Raw genomic sequence first — 19,008 nt, 5'->3', positions numbered from 1 at the left:
GCGACTATAGCGGCAGAAGATTTCCGGTTCGAGCGCTTTTGGACTCCGCATCGATGTCCAATTTTATTACGAAAAAGTTGGCAAACGATCTCGGCATCCGCCGAACTAGCGTGGATGTAACCGTCGCCGGACTTGGGGAATCCATCAAAAAAGTGAAACGTCAAATCACTGCCACAATTGAATCTTAAACAAGCAGCTTTTCCATCACACTCGAATTTCTCGTCATGAGAAAACCCACTGCTTCTCTCCCGACAGTTCTTATAAACACAGCGGGGTGGAACATGCCAAACGTTCCATTAGCCGACCCACACTTCAACATTTCGAGCATGATCGATATCGTAATTGGCGGAGAGTGCTACCACGAAATCCACACCGGTAGTCGCTTATCCATCGGTGACGGTCTTCCGCTGCTAGTCGACACACGTTTCGGATGGACAGTTTCAGGCAAAACAACCACCAATCCCACAGTAGCACTGCCAGTGTGTTATCTCTCGACCGTCGACCGTTCTCTGGAGTCATCGCTTCAACGTTTCTGGGAACTTGAAGCAGTCGATCAAAACCCGATATATTCAGAAGAAGAGAAGCAATGCGAGGAGTTTTACGCAACCACCACCACTCGAACTCATGACGGAAGGTACGTTGTTCGCCTTCCCCGGTCCGACAATCCGCAAGTCACCCTTGGCCAATCTCGACAAATCGCCACCCGTCGCTTCTACAGCCTTGAGCGACGCCTTGAACGAAATACCGCCTTAAAGAGCTCCTACCAGAATTTTATCGAGGAATATCTCCATCTGGGACACATGCGCAAGCTAGATTCTGTTGACAACGATTATCCACATTGTTACCTTCCACACCATCCGGTAGTCCAAGAGAGTAGCACCACCACGAAGCATCGAGTGGTATTCGACGCCTCCTGTAAGACCTCCTCCTCCGCTTTCGCTTCCACGCTATTGCCATTGTCGCTGACGTCGAGAAAATGTATCGTCAAATACTACATTCTCCTGTTGATCAACGCTTCCTACGTATACTATTCCCCCGACAGTTGTCGGGCCCTCTCGATACCTACGAACTTCTTACAGTTACGTATGGAACGGCTTCGGCACCCTTCTTGGCAACGCGCACTTTACAACAATTAGCAAGAGACGAAGGAGAAAACTCCCCGAAAGCCGTAGAAGCCGTCGTCGAAGATTTTTATGTGGACGATCTACTTACCGGAGAAGACAATCTGGCCTCTGCTGTAGAAAAGCGTCGTCAGATATCCACCATGCTCGAGTCGGCCGGTTTCTCGCTGAAGAAGCATTAGCCGATGTTTCACCTGAAGACCGTGCTATCAAGCCCGTCCACGAACTTCAAGACGATCAATCCGTAACGACCCTTGGATTGGTATGGGATACGAAGAACGATATACTTAGATTCAACGTTGACCTTCCGCTACCAGCGTCTGTTCTCACGAAGAGAAAGGTGATATCATACATCGCAAAGATTTTTGATCCGTTAGGCCTCGTTGGTCCCGTAATAGCCACAGCGAAGATATTTATGCAGCGCTTGTGGAAACTCAAGAACGAAGATAACTCTCCCTATGAGTGGGATCGTCCGTTGCCTGAAAGGCTGCAAAAGGAATGGAAGCAGTTCCATGCTACGCTTTCCATTCTGGCCGAAATTAAGATTCCACGCTTTGTATCTTCTCCTGGCGTTTCTGGGGTTCAGCTGCATTTTTTCTCTGATGCTTCGGACGTCGCCTACGCTGCCGTAATCTGGCAAAGTGACGTATACGCCATTTTCCAAAAATGGTGTTAACGAGTAGTACTCATCGTACTTTTTAACAGAAAAATGGAAATCATGTATGTTGTGAAATGGCGTATACGTCACTTTCTCAGATTACGGCAGTACGGAGCTTGCTGATATGTCCGCACACTGGATATCGATCACGTCAGGGTTAATCTTTTAACATCAAAATCAAGGGTTGCTCCTCTTCTTCTTTTCTTCTTCTTTTTTTTTCTTTTTTTTTATTATTATTATTATTTATTATAATTCATCCGACAATTGTCTACATGAATAAACTTAAGTGGTAAAAACGACAATAACACATTTTAACGACTAGTGAAAAATAAGAACAATTAAAATACAAACATACTGTCAAAATTTTCTTCTACGGATTTTGTTACGAAACTTTTTGGACGAATCTTCAAATTCGTAATCTGCTTCCACTACCGAAAACACTCTAATCATGGCAGAGAGAGGTTCGTGATATCCATAGGCGGTACGATGATACCTTGGTTGCAGAAGAGAGGAATTCCTTAACGATCGCTGAGGAACTCGGAAATTCAATTTTGATAACAATTCCGGGCAATCCACTTCGCCGTTCAAGAGCTTCGCGACGAATGTAGCCTGCTGAATTTTCCTCCTGTGCTCCAACGTGTCCAAATCCAGCAACAAGCATCTACTCGTATATGGGGTAAATTATCTGGATCATTCCACGGAAGATTGCGTAAAGCTAGCCGAACAAATCTTTTTGCACTCTTTCAAGTCGAAGAATCCAGGTAACTTCATAGGGGCACCATACAACTGATGCGTTTTCGAGTATAGGTCTGACTAGAGAGCAATAGAGTGATTTCAGACAGTGAGGATCTGTGAAATCACGCGCTATCTTGGTAATAAATCCTAGTTGGCGATTGGCCTTTGAGATTATGGATGTGTAGTGAAGCCGAAAATCCAGTTTTGGGTCCAAAAGAACACCGAGATCATTGACTTTTTCGACTCTGTGCAGCGTAACACCGTTAATGACGTAGTTGAAGATGAATGGCTGTTTTATGCGATGAAACGTCATTACCACTGATTGTCAGTTTATTGCGATTACACCATTCAACAAATAGGTCCAGAAATCTTTGGAGACGGCAACAGTCGTCAATTGTTTGAACCGTAACGTAGAGTTTAAAATCATCTGCATATACGAGTTTGCATTTAGTTCCATATCGTTGAGCAACATCATTGAAGAACAGCGTGAATAGCAGTGGGCCCAAATTACTTCCCTGTGGCACGCCTGATTTGTTGATGAAAGGTTTTGAGATACAGTTGTCTAGTTTCACACGTAGCGTCCTATTTTTCAGATATGAATGCAGCCACGACTTAAGCTCTACTGATGCACCTAGCTTGAACAGTTTGAAAAGCAAAATATTGTGGTCAATCTTGTCAAAGGCAGCTTTAAGGTCGGTGTAGATGACGTTGACTTGTTTATTCATTTCCATCGCTGTAACGCACGTACTGGTGAAGTCCAGCAAGTTTGTCACAACAGACCTTCCAGGAATGAAGCCATGTTGATCTGTCAAAATATAATTTTTCGTGTTGCTGAAGATGACCTGGTGTAGGATAATTTCGAACAGTTTCGATGCCGCAGATAAGCTTGTAATGCCTCGGTAATTCTTCACATCCCGGCGATCTCCAGCTTTGAACACTGGAAACATGTAGGAATGCTTCCAAATGGCGGGAAATTTACCTTGATGAAAGGATCGGGTGAAAATTGCCGCAAGAGGTTTGGCTAAGGCTACAGCACATTTGCAAAATAGAATAGCGGGAATGCCATCGGGTCCAGGAGATACAGAACTCTTTAGTTTTCTTGATGCTGCGACGACCATATCCTCTGTCACTTCAAATGTTGTTAAACTAATGAAGTCTAGTACATCACCGGCTGCATACTCAGCTTCACTATCACTTGCTTCATCGTCATCGAAAACTGACGCGAAGTGTTCCGCGAATAGTTCACTTGCCTCTGCATTGCTCATGGCTTCCTTCTCATTGAGATACACGTTAGCCGGAATGGTTGAAGTTTTCCTTTTACTGTTTACGAAACTCCAAAAGCTCCGAGGATTTCGTCGTAAATTCATCTGAACTTTTGTTACATGTGACTTGTACAAATAAGCATTCAGCCTACAGAAAGCTGCACTTGCGCGCTTGAAATTTACTTTATTTTCTCCCGTTTTCCACTTCCTTAATATGCGTTGAGCGGAATTTCTCTCTTTTTCAGCCGGCGAAGCAACGGGGTACTCCAAGGAGGCTTCAAACGACGTCTCCTGCGTGGCACATTCGACTCCAGTCAATGAGTAATAACGCCGCAGAACCGTACAGTCATTTCGTCAACATCAGTGCACTCTAGTATGTCGTTCCAATCCTTAGTAGAAAGGAATTGTAGGAGCATAGCGTAGTTAGTTTTCTTGTAATCCAGAAGTATTACATCATTGTTTGTTACTTCATCTGAATTTACTGACGAATGATGAATTGCAGGCAGAGATAAAGTTAGAGGAGGGTGATGGGAATCAATTGGCAACAGTGGTACGACTGACTCTTCAATTTCAATAATATTCTCGACGTTATAGAACACCAGATCAAGCGTGCGTTGTAGCTCATTCATTACGGTGTTGCGCTGACTTAGATTGACAAAATCCATTCCGTCAAGAAGGGCTACACCAGCAGCATTCATCGAGGATGTTTCTGAGATGCTGACCACGTGATCTACGGTTAACCATCGTAGTCGAGGTTGATTGTAGTCACCACAAACAAGAACACTGTCAGTTTTGTTGCATAGCTCTCTAATGGAGGCAACATGTGCTTCCATAACGTCTACATCACGACTACGGTCCGGAGGGATATACACTACGGCCATATTAATCTTGCACCCTTTCACGCTCGCAGAAACACAAACCTGTTCAAGCATTCTTCCATGTTCGAGAGATATCAATTTACTAGAATAACGTTGCGCTACAGCGATTAACACACCTCCGAAACTCGTTTTATCACTGTTGCATGAATTGCGGTCACAGCGATAAACATTGTAATCTGATCCGAAAAGCTGAACGGAGTTGATTCGGTCATCCAAACCAGTTTCAGTCAAGAAAATCACATCAAACCCGCTGTCAGAAGCAGCAAGAAAGAGATCGTCAATTTTTGTACGAATACCCCGAACATTTTGATAATAGGCCCATATGCGATCTTCAGGCTGATTTGTCAACTGTCTTCGATGTGTGCATTGAGGTTCGATCGGAGTATCATCGCTACAAATGGAGCGGAAATCAGGTCCCAAAGGTGTAATTAAATTACTGTACTTGCCTGGACGAGCAAGTTGGAAGCCCTCTCCCCCAATTCCGAGCACAGGAACGGAACGGCTTGGACGGCTGGAACAATCTGCTTCGCTGGAAGATCGGCAATGCTCGACTGTGTCGGATGGCTTGAGGGCTTCCAATATGCTTTGTGGAGAGCGTTCCGTTGTCGGTGACTGTGGAGGACCAGATGATTGCGGGCTGTTGATCAGTTTTGCGATCGAACTTTCCATCGTCGAGGAAGAAGAACATTGGCTTGGAGCATAGCGTGCGAGTGGGCTGGAATTTGAACAGGGTTCAACGTACGAAGAGGGTTCTACTTTGTCATACTTGCCGATGCAAGCAAGTTGGAAGCCCTCTTCACCGATTCCGAGCACAGGAACGGAACGGCTTGGATGGCTGGAACAATCGGCTTCGCTGGGAAAACGGCAATGCTCGACTGTGTCGGATGGCTTGGGGGCTTCCAGCATGCTTTGTGATGAGCGTTCCGTTGTCGATACACGAAGAGGTGTTATTGCGCGGGTGTTGTTGTTACAATCATCGGCGTCACATCGGTAAGTTGCGTCCGGTCGTCGATTCGTGGAATTTTTGCAGGTCCCCAAAAATCCCGTTCAGTTTGTAAGTTTTTGAATTCCCGGAAGTAAATTCCTTTAGGCCAAACAGATGGGTCCAGCGCGTATTCCTTTTCCTGCACGTCAACACCTACTTTGAAGGAAATGAATGCAAATTGCTTCAAATCTGCATCCTTGCGCACCAGTTTTCTCACATCGATGGATTCGGTATTCGGTAAACAACCTTTCACCAGCTCCTGGATGTCAGACTCAGTAACATGGCTAGCAATCCTGGATAAGTATATCCAAAACTTCTCAGGTGGCTTTGCAACTGTCTCAACGGCGAATTGTTCTTTTTCTATGGATTTAGTGCCAACGATTAACTTTGCATCCGGCCGGGATTTGGGTGTTTCCCTTGCATCAAATCCACGAGGCCGTTTGATACTAGGCCATGCTGACCTAACTTGAGCAGTTCCGGATGAGTCTTTCAAATTAACTTTACTCGCAAATGACTTAGTTAACGCCTTCGTTTCTAAGAGATCATTCTTCAGTTCAGCTAAAGATTCCTTGATCTCTGACACACTGGTAATAATTTCGTTCGAAGAAATGCTAAAATTATCTTTGATGGTTTTCAGCTGGTCAACACAATTATCGCAAAACCATAGAATATTTCTTTGCTCGTTAACGAAGTCCATATTAGGTCGCTTCAGTCCTACGCACTCAAGATGAGCAGCTTGATCACAGAAGCCACTACATTGCATGAACTCCAAAGTTTTGATTTGTTTGGAGCACTGGCAGCAGTTGCAATCCATTTCAATCAGAGTCGATCAATGAACAAACTTGAAGTGCAGCTCCACAGCTCAACGTTCCCACAGTCAGTCAGAACGAGTCAAGCCAAACGAATACACAGCACACAGAAACGCAGAAACGCCGCACCGCCGCAATAGTAACAGTAGCGCGAAGGTAAACAAATATACGGACGAGTAGACTGCTTGTGGTTGTAGGTACGGTTGCCGAGTGAAGTGCTATTAGCGGACAGTGACTAGTTTAAACACTTTTTCTCGCACCGCGGACTGCGATAAACAATTATGTTTTACGGGTATAATCGCGGTAATTAACGATAAAACAGTGAAATTTTCACTTCGACGCGGTACACAGTGATTAGATGATCAGTACGATGCGAAATTCAACATTAAATAGTAAATTTTACGAAACAACAATTTTACTCGAAACAACAAAACAACAACAGCTTAGATCAGTTGATGCATGTACATTGCATGTACCTCTCGCCACGAAGCACACCACAGCACGACTTGAGCTTTGTGCTGCCGTATTGTCCACCAAGTTGTATCGGAAAGTTGAACAATCGATCAAAACGCCTAGTCACGTCTTCTTCTGGACAGACTCAACCACGGTGATCCAATGGTTACAATCTCCACCAAGCCGGTGGAAAACATTCGTTGCGAATCGTGTCTCCACCATACAATCTGCCACCGAAATTTCCCTTTGGTGGCACGTATCAGGAAAGAAAAATCCGGCTGATGAACTTTCCCTTGGTATGCTGCCCACGGACCTCAGCTATCAGGCCAAATGGTGGAGCGGTCCTCCATGGTTATCAGAATTTCCCAGCCGTTGGCCTTCACCTAATCTAGATGTACCACAAACAGAATTCACCACGCAAGAAGCCCGTACGGTTACACTTACCACATTCATTACTCTCAATGATCAATTAGCAGATCAGTTGTTTGCACGTTTTTCAAGCTACACCAAACTCCGTTGTGTTGTAGCGTATTGCTTAAGTACATCAATGCCCTGCGTGCAAAAATACAAGGAATAACAAAAACGACCACCAACGTGCTCCTGACGACTGATTTTGAAGCCGCTGATTGTACACTTGCTCGGAAGAGTTATCGTCCAACGACCAAACCATAAAATCGTCCCCACTCAAGTTTTTGAAGCCTCGCCTCGATGATAACGGAATCCTCCGTGTAGGCGGACGCCTTTCGAATGCTGAGATTCCGGAGAACATAAAGCATCCAGTCATCTTATCTGCAAAGCATCCACTGTCACTATTACTCGCCGAACATTACCACAAGGTTTTATCACTTTCCGGGCCACAATTAATGATGGCTACAATGCGCCAGAAGTACTGGGTAATCGGTGGGAGGAATCTTCTTCGCCATACGTATCACCGCTGCGTGAAATGTTTTCGAAACAAGCCGGTCTTGACCCAGCAGAGCACTGCAGATCTTCCCAAGTCTCGTGTCACCCCGGCACGGTTATTCGCTATCTCAGGAATATACTACTGTGGGCCAGATCTATCCACGCAGGCCTTTCTATCGGCTCTCCGCCGGTTCGTCGCTCGCCGCGGTCTTGTTAGAGAGCTTCACTCGGACAATGGAACCGCATTCAAAGGAGCATCCAACGTCCTCCATCGAATATATGAGATGCTAAAGTCCAACCATGACGACCGAAACCAAATTCAAACCTGGTGCGCCGAAAATCAAATTCAGTGGAAATTCACGCCGCATACTTTGGGGGCTTATGGGAAGCTGCGGTCAAGTCTGCAAAGCATCACCTTCTTCGTGAAGTCGTGTTACGAGGATATGATCACTCTATTGGCCCAGATAGAAATGTGTTTAAACTCAAGGCCATTGACTCCAATTCCGTCAGATCCTGATGGCCTGGATGTACTGACACCTGGCCATTTTTTGGTCGGCTCCAATTTGCAAACTGTTCCGGAGCCAAGCTACATCAACACTCCAGACAACCGTCTTGACCACTGGAAGCTCACTCAAAAGTTGTTCCAAAACATTTGGGCTCGGTGGTATCCGGAGTACCTTGCTCAAATTCAGTCACGAGCAACAAAGGGTTGCAAGTTACCGGTCCTGATCCAGTTGGATCAAATCGTCATCGTCAAGGATGAGAACGCACCTCCTATGCAATGGCCGCTCGTGAGAATAACAAAACTTCATCCTGGGAAGGATGGAATCGTTCGCGTTGTCACGCTAAAGACCGCTGAGGCTGATACCGTCGTGAGGCCGTGAATCTACAAAGACCGGTAGAGTAGACCGAATCTGACTCAACGCGCAAATAGAGCGCAATAAAGTGATTAGCGTTCCTTCAACTTTAACCGAGTCAGTTCGATCTACCGGGTCTTTTTGTTCACAGGACATTCCTCACCCTTCCCATGAAATAAACAGCAGTTCCTGGCCCTTCAAAGACCGGTAGAGCAGACCGAATCTGGCTCAACGCGCATTTAAGGCGCAATCAGGTGATTAGCGTTCCTTCATTTCTATCCGAGTCAGTTCAATCTACCGGGTCTTATCTCGTTCATAGATAATCCTGTATTCCATCTGTTGCCCCATCATGTCTACATCTCTCGTTCATCCAATCTTTTCTACGGCAACATCGCACCATTTTCCGGGAGCTACAAAGATCGGACGAGCAGCCCGAAAGTGCTGAATGCGCAAACGAAGCGCAATCAGGTGATTGACGCTCCAATAATCATAAGGTAATCTGTCCGATCTACCGGATCCTTAATAGTTCCAGAAATGGATCATCAATGTTCACCGCCGACATCAATTTACTAACGCCTCCCATGGATTGAACTGATGAACGCGCATTGACGAGATGCGCCATTCACTATTTACGATAAATCTGACATCACAAGCGAGTTACGAGAGAGAGAGAGAGAGAGAGAGAGAGAGGGGGAGAGAAAGAAAGAAAGAAAGAGAGAGAGAGAGAGAGAGAGAAAGAAAGAAAGAAAGAAAGATAGAGAGAGAGAGAGAGAGAGAGAGAGAGAGAGAGAGAGAGAGAGAGAGAGAGAGAGAGAGAGAGGAGAGAGAGAGAGAGAGAGAGAGAGAGAGAGAGGAGAGAGAGAGAGAGAGAGAGAGAGAGAGAGAGAGAGAGAGAGAGAGAGAGAGAGAGAGAGAGAGAGAGAGAGAGAGAGAGAGAGAGAGAGAGAGAGAGAGAGAGAGAGAGAGAGAGAGAGAGAGAGAGAGAGAGAGAGAGAGAGAGAGAGAGAGAGAGAGAGAGAGAGAATGAATATTTAAAAGAAATAATTTGCTTGTTAATATTGTATATAATCTTAATTGTAAGTCTGAATTCGTTTAAGCTGAAACAAACAAATGAACTAGTCTAAGGCATAGCATAAGTTCTCGCTGAATTGAAATTCTCTCAGCGCGCTCTGGAACCATCATCACATGCAAATGAAATTAGTTCAAAATAAACATCGGTAGCGTGCAGATGTAGTACGGTCGTTTTGTGTTGTGCGTTTCCAATACTGAGTGGTAGTGTTGCGATTGAGTAAAAGCTCGAACAAACTTATTTAAACCATACCAAAAAACGATCACGGTCTGGCAGAATTTATTCTCTAAACTCGAAGTAATTTATTACTAATCATCAAATTTCGTTAAAACTAGTTTTTGAATAGAAAGCAAATTTAATGAGCTTTACAATTTTTTAATATTCTAATGATTCCAAGGCTTTCCATTTATTCTCAGACAAACCTGGCTACGGACCGTGTGACGTCACTTTTGAGCGATAATTTGAAAATTCGAGCTAATCTATTTAGTACGTTGCGCAATCGTACACACTACAAAGGTCTGACCTGATTTTTCGACGCAAAGACTGCTCCCACGTCGGATGTCTCGAGTAGTGTCAACAGCGGAGACGTATATGCGACGAACCAGCTAGATGAGGATGCCCTATGACGAAATCGTGCGTGTGGCTTCTTATGGGGTGAAGATGTCCCCAGTCGTGGTGGAGAATCGAGCAGTTTGTTCGTTACTCGATTGCCACAAGTCTTGGCGCGACGAACTAGAGTTGTTTATCCTCTCTAGGGTTGAGCACGTGGCTAATCAATCGGTTGGTAGACGGTTGCTCGAATTACCAAAATGGTGATTGTCTTGGCTCTCGGGTCCGGAAAATCCACCCAGGATAACACCCCGGATAAACCGCCCACGTTGGGCTAGACCTGTTCAACGTGGTCCAAATTACTAAACGGCTCATGGTCATTTACTCACCAGCTTACCTGAGTACTTTCTTTCTATAATTCACAATTCAAATTATTCTAAGCTTTTGCAAGCTTTTCTCACCAACTCACCAAATTTACTAAAGAATCAAGAATAATTATCATTACTTTTCAAAATAATTTAAATATCCGCGCACTTACTCCGAATTTAGAATATATCTTGAACACGATTTAATATGGAAAAACTCTTAATAAAAACTTCAAACAGATTTTATACGTCTGAACGATTTGAAAACTCCACCAGAAAGAACGATGGCGCACGAGACAAGTTGGTTTGAGCTTCTAATTTAATGCGCAATTTATACCTCGTATTGTATTTCCACACAATAAGTATTTTTTTATTGGTCAGTCCTGGAGAGAGATTTATTACAAAAGATTTTATTTTCCGCTGGTCATACAGTATCCCACTGCGCAATATTAATTTGGGTGGGGGAAATACCAGCACTTACCATTTTTGAACTCGATTTTTTTTATTCGCCTTTAAGTAGGCAACATGCTAATCATTACGGTTCACGATAAAGATTATCTCATACCCACTTATCTCAGAGATGTTTCCTATTTTCACATGAAGGTGGCGGTACTGTATATTCAGTGATATAAACTGTGATATATAATTTCAAACTTCCTACACATTTAATGTAAAACACGGAGCTGTATAAAAACTGGTGTTACACAACCACGTTCGTTCGGTCGACCATTCAATAAAGGTTGTATTTATTTTGTGAAACCAAATCGATTTCTATTGGTATCCGAAATCGATTCTGATTACGTTGGAGGGCATGAACTAAAAGAAACGTCGGTACATCGGTACGGTTCGTCGTGAGTGAGTGGAATTCACAGACCAGCTGGACAGGGTAAAGGTATCGTGAAGATCACGACATAGTGAATTGAAACGGACTGTGCAAAATCTTCCTTCTGTGGGGCAGAAGAAGGTTAAATAGTGTTGTTTTTAGTGCTATTCCTGAGACTGTTGGTTTCTGTGTGCCGTTCTGAGGAACGGATAGCAAACTCCTCCGATTTCCGGCATTCTCGAGTCTGGCGGCTCGATCAAGGGTCTTCCTCATGGCTAGCGGCAAGTGTGCGTCCCGGTGTCCATTTTCGGGCAGATATGCGTCTCGGTTATGTGTTTGTCAGTTCGTGATCGTTCGAGTTCGAGCGGACGAAATCTATGCGTTGGCGAAGCGCTTGACAAAGATGGGACAGTCGATACTTCAGGAAAAGTGACACACGTCGATTAGTTCATCGTATGGTGAGGTGCGACTAGTATTCAGCGTGTTCGTGACGGTTTCCGAATTTTGCAACCTCACAAAACACAGACGTAGTCCTACGTCAAAACAAAATCCAAAACCACTGGAACAAAGCTATGAATTATTAAGTAATTAATAAGAGTAGTTTTTGTCTCATGGTCTCCCCTAGTACGAATCTTTTTCTTCTTAAGGGTTTTTGAGCTTTTACAAACCATTCCGTATCGGTTTCTTCATCTCGTTCATGTGTACGTTAGAACTATTTTCAGTTAATGGTCGTTAGTGAACTTCATTGTTTCATCTCCTCTCGCAAGCATAACTCATCAAAACCGAAGGCTTACATTTTCCACACCATTTGATACGCCACATCTCATCGTTTTCCCCAGTATTGAGATCGAACTTACCAGCTGCTCCCATAATCCAATTGGAACTTTGTCCAAAGCCACGACTGCAATACCGGCCATCCTGCCACAAGCTTGTAATTCATCCCTCAGCCGCCGACATGTGCACAGATATACCACCCGGCAAAACTAATTCTCGCAGTAACCACCGTTCACTGCCACACCGCCGACGACCGTCGCATCCCTTCCGTCCGGAAATTATCGAGAAAAGTCATACTTTGCCAGGCAAGCGAATGAAGTTGTAACCACGAGGATGCACTTTTGCGCTCCTTTCAGCTCCAGCAACAGCACGGTGCGATGCGATAGAAAGCGCGAATTTCTTGGTTTTAATAACATGTTAGCTCCCGAGGTTGCACTCCAGCCGGCATGGCAGCAGCCCACCGCGAAGCGATGCACACTTCGCTTCGACATTCCGCATGTATGTAGGTAGGAGCCACACCTTTCCAATGCAGGACGCGTAAGCGGAAGTGAAAGATATTAAACTTTATGAAATTTCATAAAAGTTCATTTTCTGCCCTGGCTGACTTTCCTGGTTAGTTAGTGCGCGAACTGTTGGGAACAGCGCAGCGTGGCGTTGCATTGCATTGTTACCTTCGATGATGACGGCAACGGCGGTGGTGGCGATGCGGTGGCCGGATGCAGAAGAAAACTAATAAGTGCAAACATGCGTTGCTGTTGTACAGATTGTAATGAAAAATGCTCTGATGAATCACATCCCGGTTTACACTAGTTCGCTGTCTGGTGGACCGGAATCGGTTGCCACTGGCCGCGTTTTAGTTAGGGTGTACTTCCCTTGTCCGGTTGGTCGTCCAATTAAAAAGGTGCTCAAAACTTGAAAACTATTGCTGGTTGAACAGGTCAAAGCCTAAATCAAGACGGTGCTGTAAATTATATATTTTGATTGCTATTGTTTCGGAACCAATAGACTATGTATTCAAACTTGAAACAAAACTTACTCTAAGCGAGCGATAACGAAATAAAACTGACTCGTTCTCCAATTTCGCGAAAAAAAAATAACAGAACAGAACATTCAGCGGAAATTTGATATCACTGGTCAAAGTGCAAAAGAATAATGTTTACCTATAACAAGAAGAAACTTAAGGTTTGCAATAATCTCAAATAAACATACGAGTTATCAGGATAAAATGATATAAAGAACAAAACACTACTTGGATACAATTATTAAATCCCTGACGGCCACCCTGACGCCCGGGAATTCTTTTCGCTGAATTTATATCCCATAAATACGAGAATTGCGCAGAACATATTTTCGCAAACATACGATTTCAGCGCGTTCCGCGAAACCCGGGAGCTTAATTATCTGTAAATTTTCGAACGAATTATCTCTTTCAGTTTCCCCACGCCGCGTTTTGATCGGATCAAAAACCACAGGAAACGAATTCGCAGCTGATTGTTCGCGAAATGTTTCTCACTTTTTTCGCCCCATCACTACTGATGAAACGTTCGTCGCTTTTTTTGCAGCTTGTTTTGCGGTTTGACGGACATATGCGGAGGCCGACATCATCATCATCATACAATGTGTAGAACGAGGCTGCGAGCGGCAGCTACTAAAACTGAAACGTTTGAATTTTTCCCGGCCAGCTCCAAGCCAACTCCACGCTACCGGCCGACGACGGCAAGCAAATTGACCGCAGTTTCCGTCACGCGGTGCATTATGATGACGGTGACTGTTCGATGAAACCGGATTTTATTTGATCACGCTCGGACGCATTCCGGGGACGCCAATGACCGTAAATTGATTGTTGATATTTTCTCGAGTGCAATTTTGACGATTGAGTTTTGGACAGAATCATAATTGGAAATCGGGTTCGGCTTGTGCGGTGTGTAGTAGGTGGGTGTGTTTGATTATTTTTTCAAAATATACATGAATTGATTGAAACAAAATACTTCATTGGTCTGTTTAACAAGAAAAAAGTGATTTATTTTCAATATTCAATGGGCAAAATGCTCCTGCAACTGGAAATTTGTAAAGGGCGCTTTGTTTTTGAAACATTTTTCGAATTCAATTGAATTCAATTTTGAATTATTTCTTTCAAAATTTATTCGAGAGATCCGTTCTCATTTCCATTAGAAAATCTCCCGAGCCTCGACAAAGAAATGATAGGCGAAATACATTGAAATCTAGTATTGCGCAGATTCCGCCTTGGAAGTTGTGAATACTTGCACGAGCCCGTCTACACCAGGATGCACATTGCACACTTTCTATGCATGCTAGCTGCCAGCGAACAGGTTGCTGAAACTTGTCGACAATAACTACTAGTAGACCTGGGAGAATCTGATGATTTACCTGGCATCTTCGAGAATCCTTCTGAAGCTCATGCAGGTATTCAGACCTCCATTTGTGCCAGAACCGTTGGAATAACTGTTGAAGCTTTTGGTGGTGGTTCAAGCGAGTTGTTTGGACATCAACAGTATTTGGGTCTGGTAAGGCATGCATTGTCGACCCGATGATAAAGTGTGCGGGAGTTAACACGCTGAAATCGTTCGGATCCTCGGTCATTGGAATGAGTGGTCTTGAATTCATAGCAGCTTCAATTTCGGCTAGAATGGTTGACAGATCCTCGTACGATAATCGGGAGTCACCAAGTTGACTATAGAGATGCTTTTTCGCCACCCCTTGACGGCGGCCTCTCAGAACCCACCAGAACCCACCGGTGTGTTTAGATGCCAAACTAATCCGTCGGTCGCACAGAATTTCATAATGTCCACTTTGCTGGTGAGCATTCGGTATAGTTGCATGCTCGTTTTTTGCTCCGATGAAATTTTTCCCGTTGTTGGAATGTAGATGACTGGGACGCCCTCGGCGAGCTACAAACCGTCGTAGACCAGAAATGAGAGCCGGTGTGGAGAGATCACCAACTAGCTAAGGTATAATGGTCCGGCGTAATTCACGCCAGTGACGTCGAACGGTATGCTTACGGTAACTCACTGGGCTGGAAACCGTCTGATCTGCTGGTTTGCAGGAACGGGATGGGCTTGGGCGCATTGAAATCTGGAGGAACTTCCGGAGGAATTCCTGGAGGAACTTCCGGAGGAGCTTTAGGAGGAATTCCTGAAGGAATTCTTGGAGAAGCTTCCTGAAAGAACTTCCGAAGAAACTTATGGAGGAATATCTGGAGGAATGTCCAAAGGAATTTCTTGACGATCTTTTGAAAAAACTCGTGGAGGAACTTCTGGAAGAATTCCTGGAGGAACTTCTGAAGAAATTTTGGCGCTTGAAACTGGTTCACGCCGATCCACGCCGCCGCCAATCACCAACGGCGTGACGCCGCCACGCCGCCGCCGCTGGCTGAAAATGATCTATCACGCCACCGCCGGTAAAATTTCAATCAGCGCACAGGTCTACCTGGAAGTACCCGGAAGGTGGCCAATTCGATCGAAAATCACCGAAATGGACTCCAGTGTACTTGTTTTGCAAAATTATGAAGTTTGACATGCCGCAAGGTGGATTCCAAGAGTAAGCGAAAATTGGCCACTTCCCCAAGGGAACCAGGCCCTGCTTCCTTCGGGTACTTCCCGGAGGGTGGTAAATTCGATCGAAAATCGCCGAACTCCAGTGTACTTGTTTTGCAAAATCATGAAGTTTGACATGCCGCAAGATGGGTTCCATGATTTAACGGATTTTGGCCACTTCCACAAGGGAACCAGGCCCTGGAAGCACCCGGAGGGTGGCGAATTCGATCGATAGTCGCAGAAATTTACTCCAGTGTACTTGTTTTGCAAAATCAAGAAGTTTGACATGTCGCACGATGGATTTTGAAGCCGATCTGCCAGTGACCAATTTTTTCCGGGAGGTAGGTAACCCCAGTACTCCCCGGAATATATTCGGAACCATGGCCAATGCACAAAAATTGACCTCGTTTTCTAAAACTATAGGAATTTTGTGATCGATTCCAGAAGATTGCTTGAAAATCCGTTAGAAATTGGCTGAGCTGCGTGGTTTTGAATTTTGAGTTTTGTTGTAAAATGGGGGTTGGGGACGTACGTGTTAATGTCGTCGGCGAAACCAATTAACTGGACGGACTTCGTGAAAATCGTACCACTCGTGTCAATCCCTGCCCTTCGTATTACTCCCTTCAAAGCAATTCTGAATAGCAGACACCTAAAGATCACCACCTTTCCGTAACTCTCTGCGCGTTTCAAAGGGACTCGAGAATGCCCCTGAAACTCCAACTACGCACATCACCCGACCCATCGTCGCCTTGATCAACCGTATCAGTTTATCTGTGAAAATCCGTTTTCGTGCATAAGCTGTCATAGCTGGTTTCGATCGATTGTATCATATGCGGCTTTGAAGTCGATAAATAGATGATGTGTGGGCACGTTGTATTCGCGGCATTTCTGCAATACCTGACGTATGGCGAACACCTGGTCTGTGGTAGAGCGTTCACCCATAAATCCCGCCTGGTACTGCCCCACGAACTCTCTTGCAATTGGTGTTAGTCGACGGCAAAACATTTGGGAGGGTGCCTTGTAGGCGGCGATCAGCAGTGTGATTGCGTGGTTGTTGCTACAATCCAGCTTATCACCCTTTTTGTAAATGGAACAATTGAGACTATAGGTTCCATTTTTCCCGGGAAACGGGAAATAAAATAAGAAAATTATTTTGAGCTTTTTAGTGGAATGTCTTCACTTGTCCTAAGACGAGTTTATACCATCCCATTGAATTCCACCACTTAATTGTATCTTGACAGATACGTATTTCGACCTCAACAGTAAGGCCGTCTTCAGTGTCTCGTACTTGACTCGACTCGACTAAGTCGAGTCAAGTACGAGACACTGAAGACGGCCTTACTGTTGAGGTCGAAATACGTATCTGTCAAGATACAATTAAGTGGTGGAATTCAATGGGAGCTTGAGCTTGAGCTTGAGCTTGATTGACTGCTCGTAGTTGCTACTCCATTATGACCAGATCAGCTGTTCTTGCACAGGGAACCAACAGATGTTTGCTTGGGACTAGCACACATCTTCAATGTACAAGTACTGGTGATCTCATTTGTTAGGTCATACTGGCGCCTGCCACGTCAGAATGCAAGTCAATGTAGGGAAGGGGGAGGAAATGATGATGCAATCACTCGCCCACTGCAAGCCGAATATACCTCTGCACTTGCCACGAGTTCATGCGGAATTTGTTGGAGTTTCTGGGTTAGGTTGGAGAGGCAGAGGTCCGTCTTGGTTAACGAGCTGCCAATGTGATAGATAGGAGAAGGTAACTGATGGAATTTCTAGTTGGATGTAGGAAACGAGCTCTATAGATCATTTCCAATTCTAGCAGATTACTGCTAGAATACTCAAGTTGAAGTATACCTATAGTATAGGAAGTATAGGAATAGTAATGGAAACGGTATGGAAGTCCATTTCCAGTTCTAGCGATTGCTAGAACATGAGAAATAAAGAGAAAGATACAAAGTAGGAGAATGGAACGGACCTGGGATTGAACCCACGACCTCCTGCGTATGAGGCAGAAGCAGTAGCCATATGACTACCAAGCCCGCTTAAGTGGTGGAATTCAATGGGATGGTATAAACTCGTCTTAGGACAAGGGAAATAAAATGTTAACTTCCCGGGATTTCTCGGGATCCCGGGAAATAAAACAATTATGCGAAACTCAAAATCATTACTTGAAATAATAACCTAGGATAAAAATATACTCTTGACCTCAGGGAATTGATATTTGCTACATTGTGCTTAAATGATTAAAGAGTTGTTGAAAAGTCTGAGAATTTTCTCTGTTTAGTTCGAAAAGCGTTACCTCTTTCTGCAAAACGTTCAAATATCACGAGCATCAGATGGCAAAGTTTCAGCATCTACTCTCGTTCGAGAGTAAGATCTGCTGTGTCCAGATGAGCTCCGCTATGTGCTATATTTCCATAATGTTTGCATTCTTCCTTGGTACGGAGAAGACGGCTTTAACAGGATTTGTTCTGTTATTACCATAAGGTTCCTAACATCAACCATCTGGTACTCGTCCATATATTTTTATAATACAAACAATATTCTGGTCAAATTTGTTTCGTAATACTAACCTTGATACGACACTTGTGCACATTTCGCCTTTGAATTTGAGGTATTAAAGCAGATAAATGAAAATAATTTCAAAAATGAAATGTTTTTTCGAAAGCGAAAAAATACTTTTGGACGAACGTTTTATGACCGTACCTAACAAATCCTTACTATCAATATTAAATAATTCTTTCTGTCAAAGTTGGTTTGAAATTCCGAGCAGCATCAGAAATGCATTAAATTGCATAAGTTTGGCGAGTTTTTGTTATTAGACTGTTCTAATGACCTTATAGTAAAGACCTAAAATATGTTAACTTTTGTACTCTGACATGTCCAGACAGTAAATTGTCAATATTATAGTATTCGGAACATGAGTCTGTTTGGAACACGAGTCGGGGTATGAATCAAAAAGAAGGTCTTAAAAAAAACCTCTGACATTAAACCTACCAGAGCCGTCACTGACCTTGCCTAAATATCTGCGATCTGGAGAAAATTTGTCGCTGTGCACGGGTAAATAACTTTGTTTTTGCTATTGAGCAATTTCATCAAACACTAGATTTTTATGGCAAAACATACTTTTGCATATAAACGATAAAGACGGATCCATAAAAAACTGGAAAACGATCCATAAATAACATCTGAATGTTTCTTAAAATGCTACCA

The 19,008-nt window shown here is 44.0% G+C and overlaps 2 protein-coding genes and 1 long non-coding RNA gene across 3 annotated transcripts; 1 reads left to right on the top strand and 2 right to left on the bottom strand.

Annotated features, from left to right (window-relative positions):
- The first annotated feature begins 281 nt into the window (after nucleotides 1-281).
- Nucleotides 282-1,303, top strand: LOC134207118 (uncharacterized). The gene is made up of 2 exons (XM_062682836.1): nucleotides 282-1,083; nucleotides 1,137-1,303. Exons 1-2 carry the CDS (start codon nucleotides 282-284, stop codon nucleotides 1,301-1,303), a joined length of 969 nt encoding a protein of 322 aa, XP_062538820.1.
- A 4,298-nt stretch (nucleotides 1,304-5,601) lies between these two features.
- On the bottom strand, nucleotides 5,602-6,453 carry LOC134207117 (uncharacterized). Its single transcript, XM_062682835.1, has one exon. It carries the CDS (start codon nucleotides 6,451-6,453, stop codon nucleotides 5,602-5,604), a length of 852 nt encoding a protein of 283 aa, XP_062538819.1.
- Nucleotides 6,454-10,011: 3,558 nt separating this feature from the next.
- On the bottom strand, nucleotides 10,012-11,319 carry LOC134211976 (uncharacterized). Its single transcript, XR_009979172.1, has 3 exons — nucleotides 10,818-11,319; nucleotides 10,677-10,756; nucleotides 10,012-10,619 (listed from the first exon to the last, which is right to left on the bottom strand). It is a non-coding gene; the product is annotated as an uncharacterized LOC134211976 (long non-coding RNA).
- Nucleotides 11,320-19,008: the final 7,689 nt, after the last annotated feature.

This window comes from Armigeres subalbatus, chromosome 1 (assembly GCF_024139115.2).
Source record: "Armigeres subalbatus isolate Guangzhou_Male chromosome 1, GZ_Asu_2, whole genome shotgun sequence".
In the NCBI taxonomy this organism is placed as follows: domain Eukaryota; kingdom Metazoa; phylum Arthropoda; class Insecta; order Diptera; family Culicidae; genus Armigeres; species Armigeres subalbatus.
This window is presented reverse-complemented; position numbering and strand designations above follow the sequence as displayed.

Bases quoted from the DNA above. Each gene is read 5' to 3' on its own strand.
- LOC134207117 (XM_062682835.1), bottom strand. From the start codon at position 6,453: ATGGATTGCAACTGCTGCCAGTGCTCCAAACAAATCAAAACTTTGGAG.
- LOC134207118 (XM_062682836.1), top strand. From the start codon at position 282: ATGCCAAACGTTCCATTAGCCGACCCACACTTCAACATTTCGAGCATG. The intron at 1,084-1,136 runs GTATGGAACGGC...TACAACAATTAG, and splicing joins TACGAACTTCTTACAGTTAC to CAAGAGACGAAGGAGAAAAC.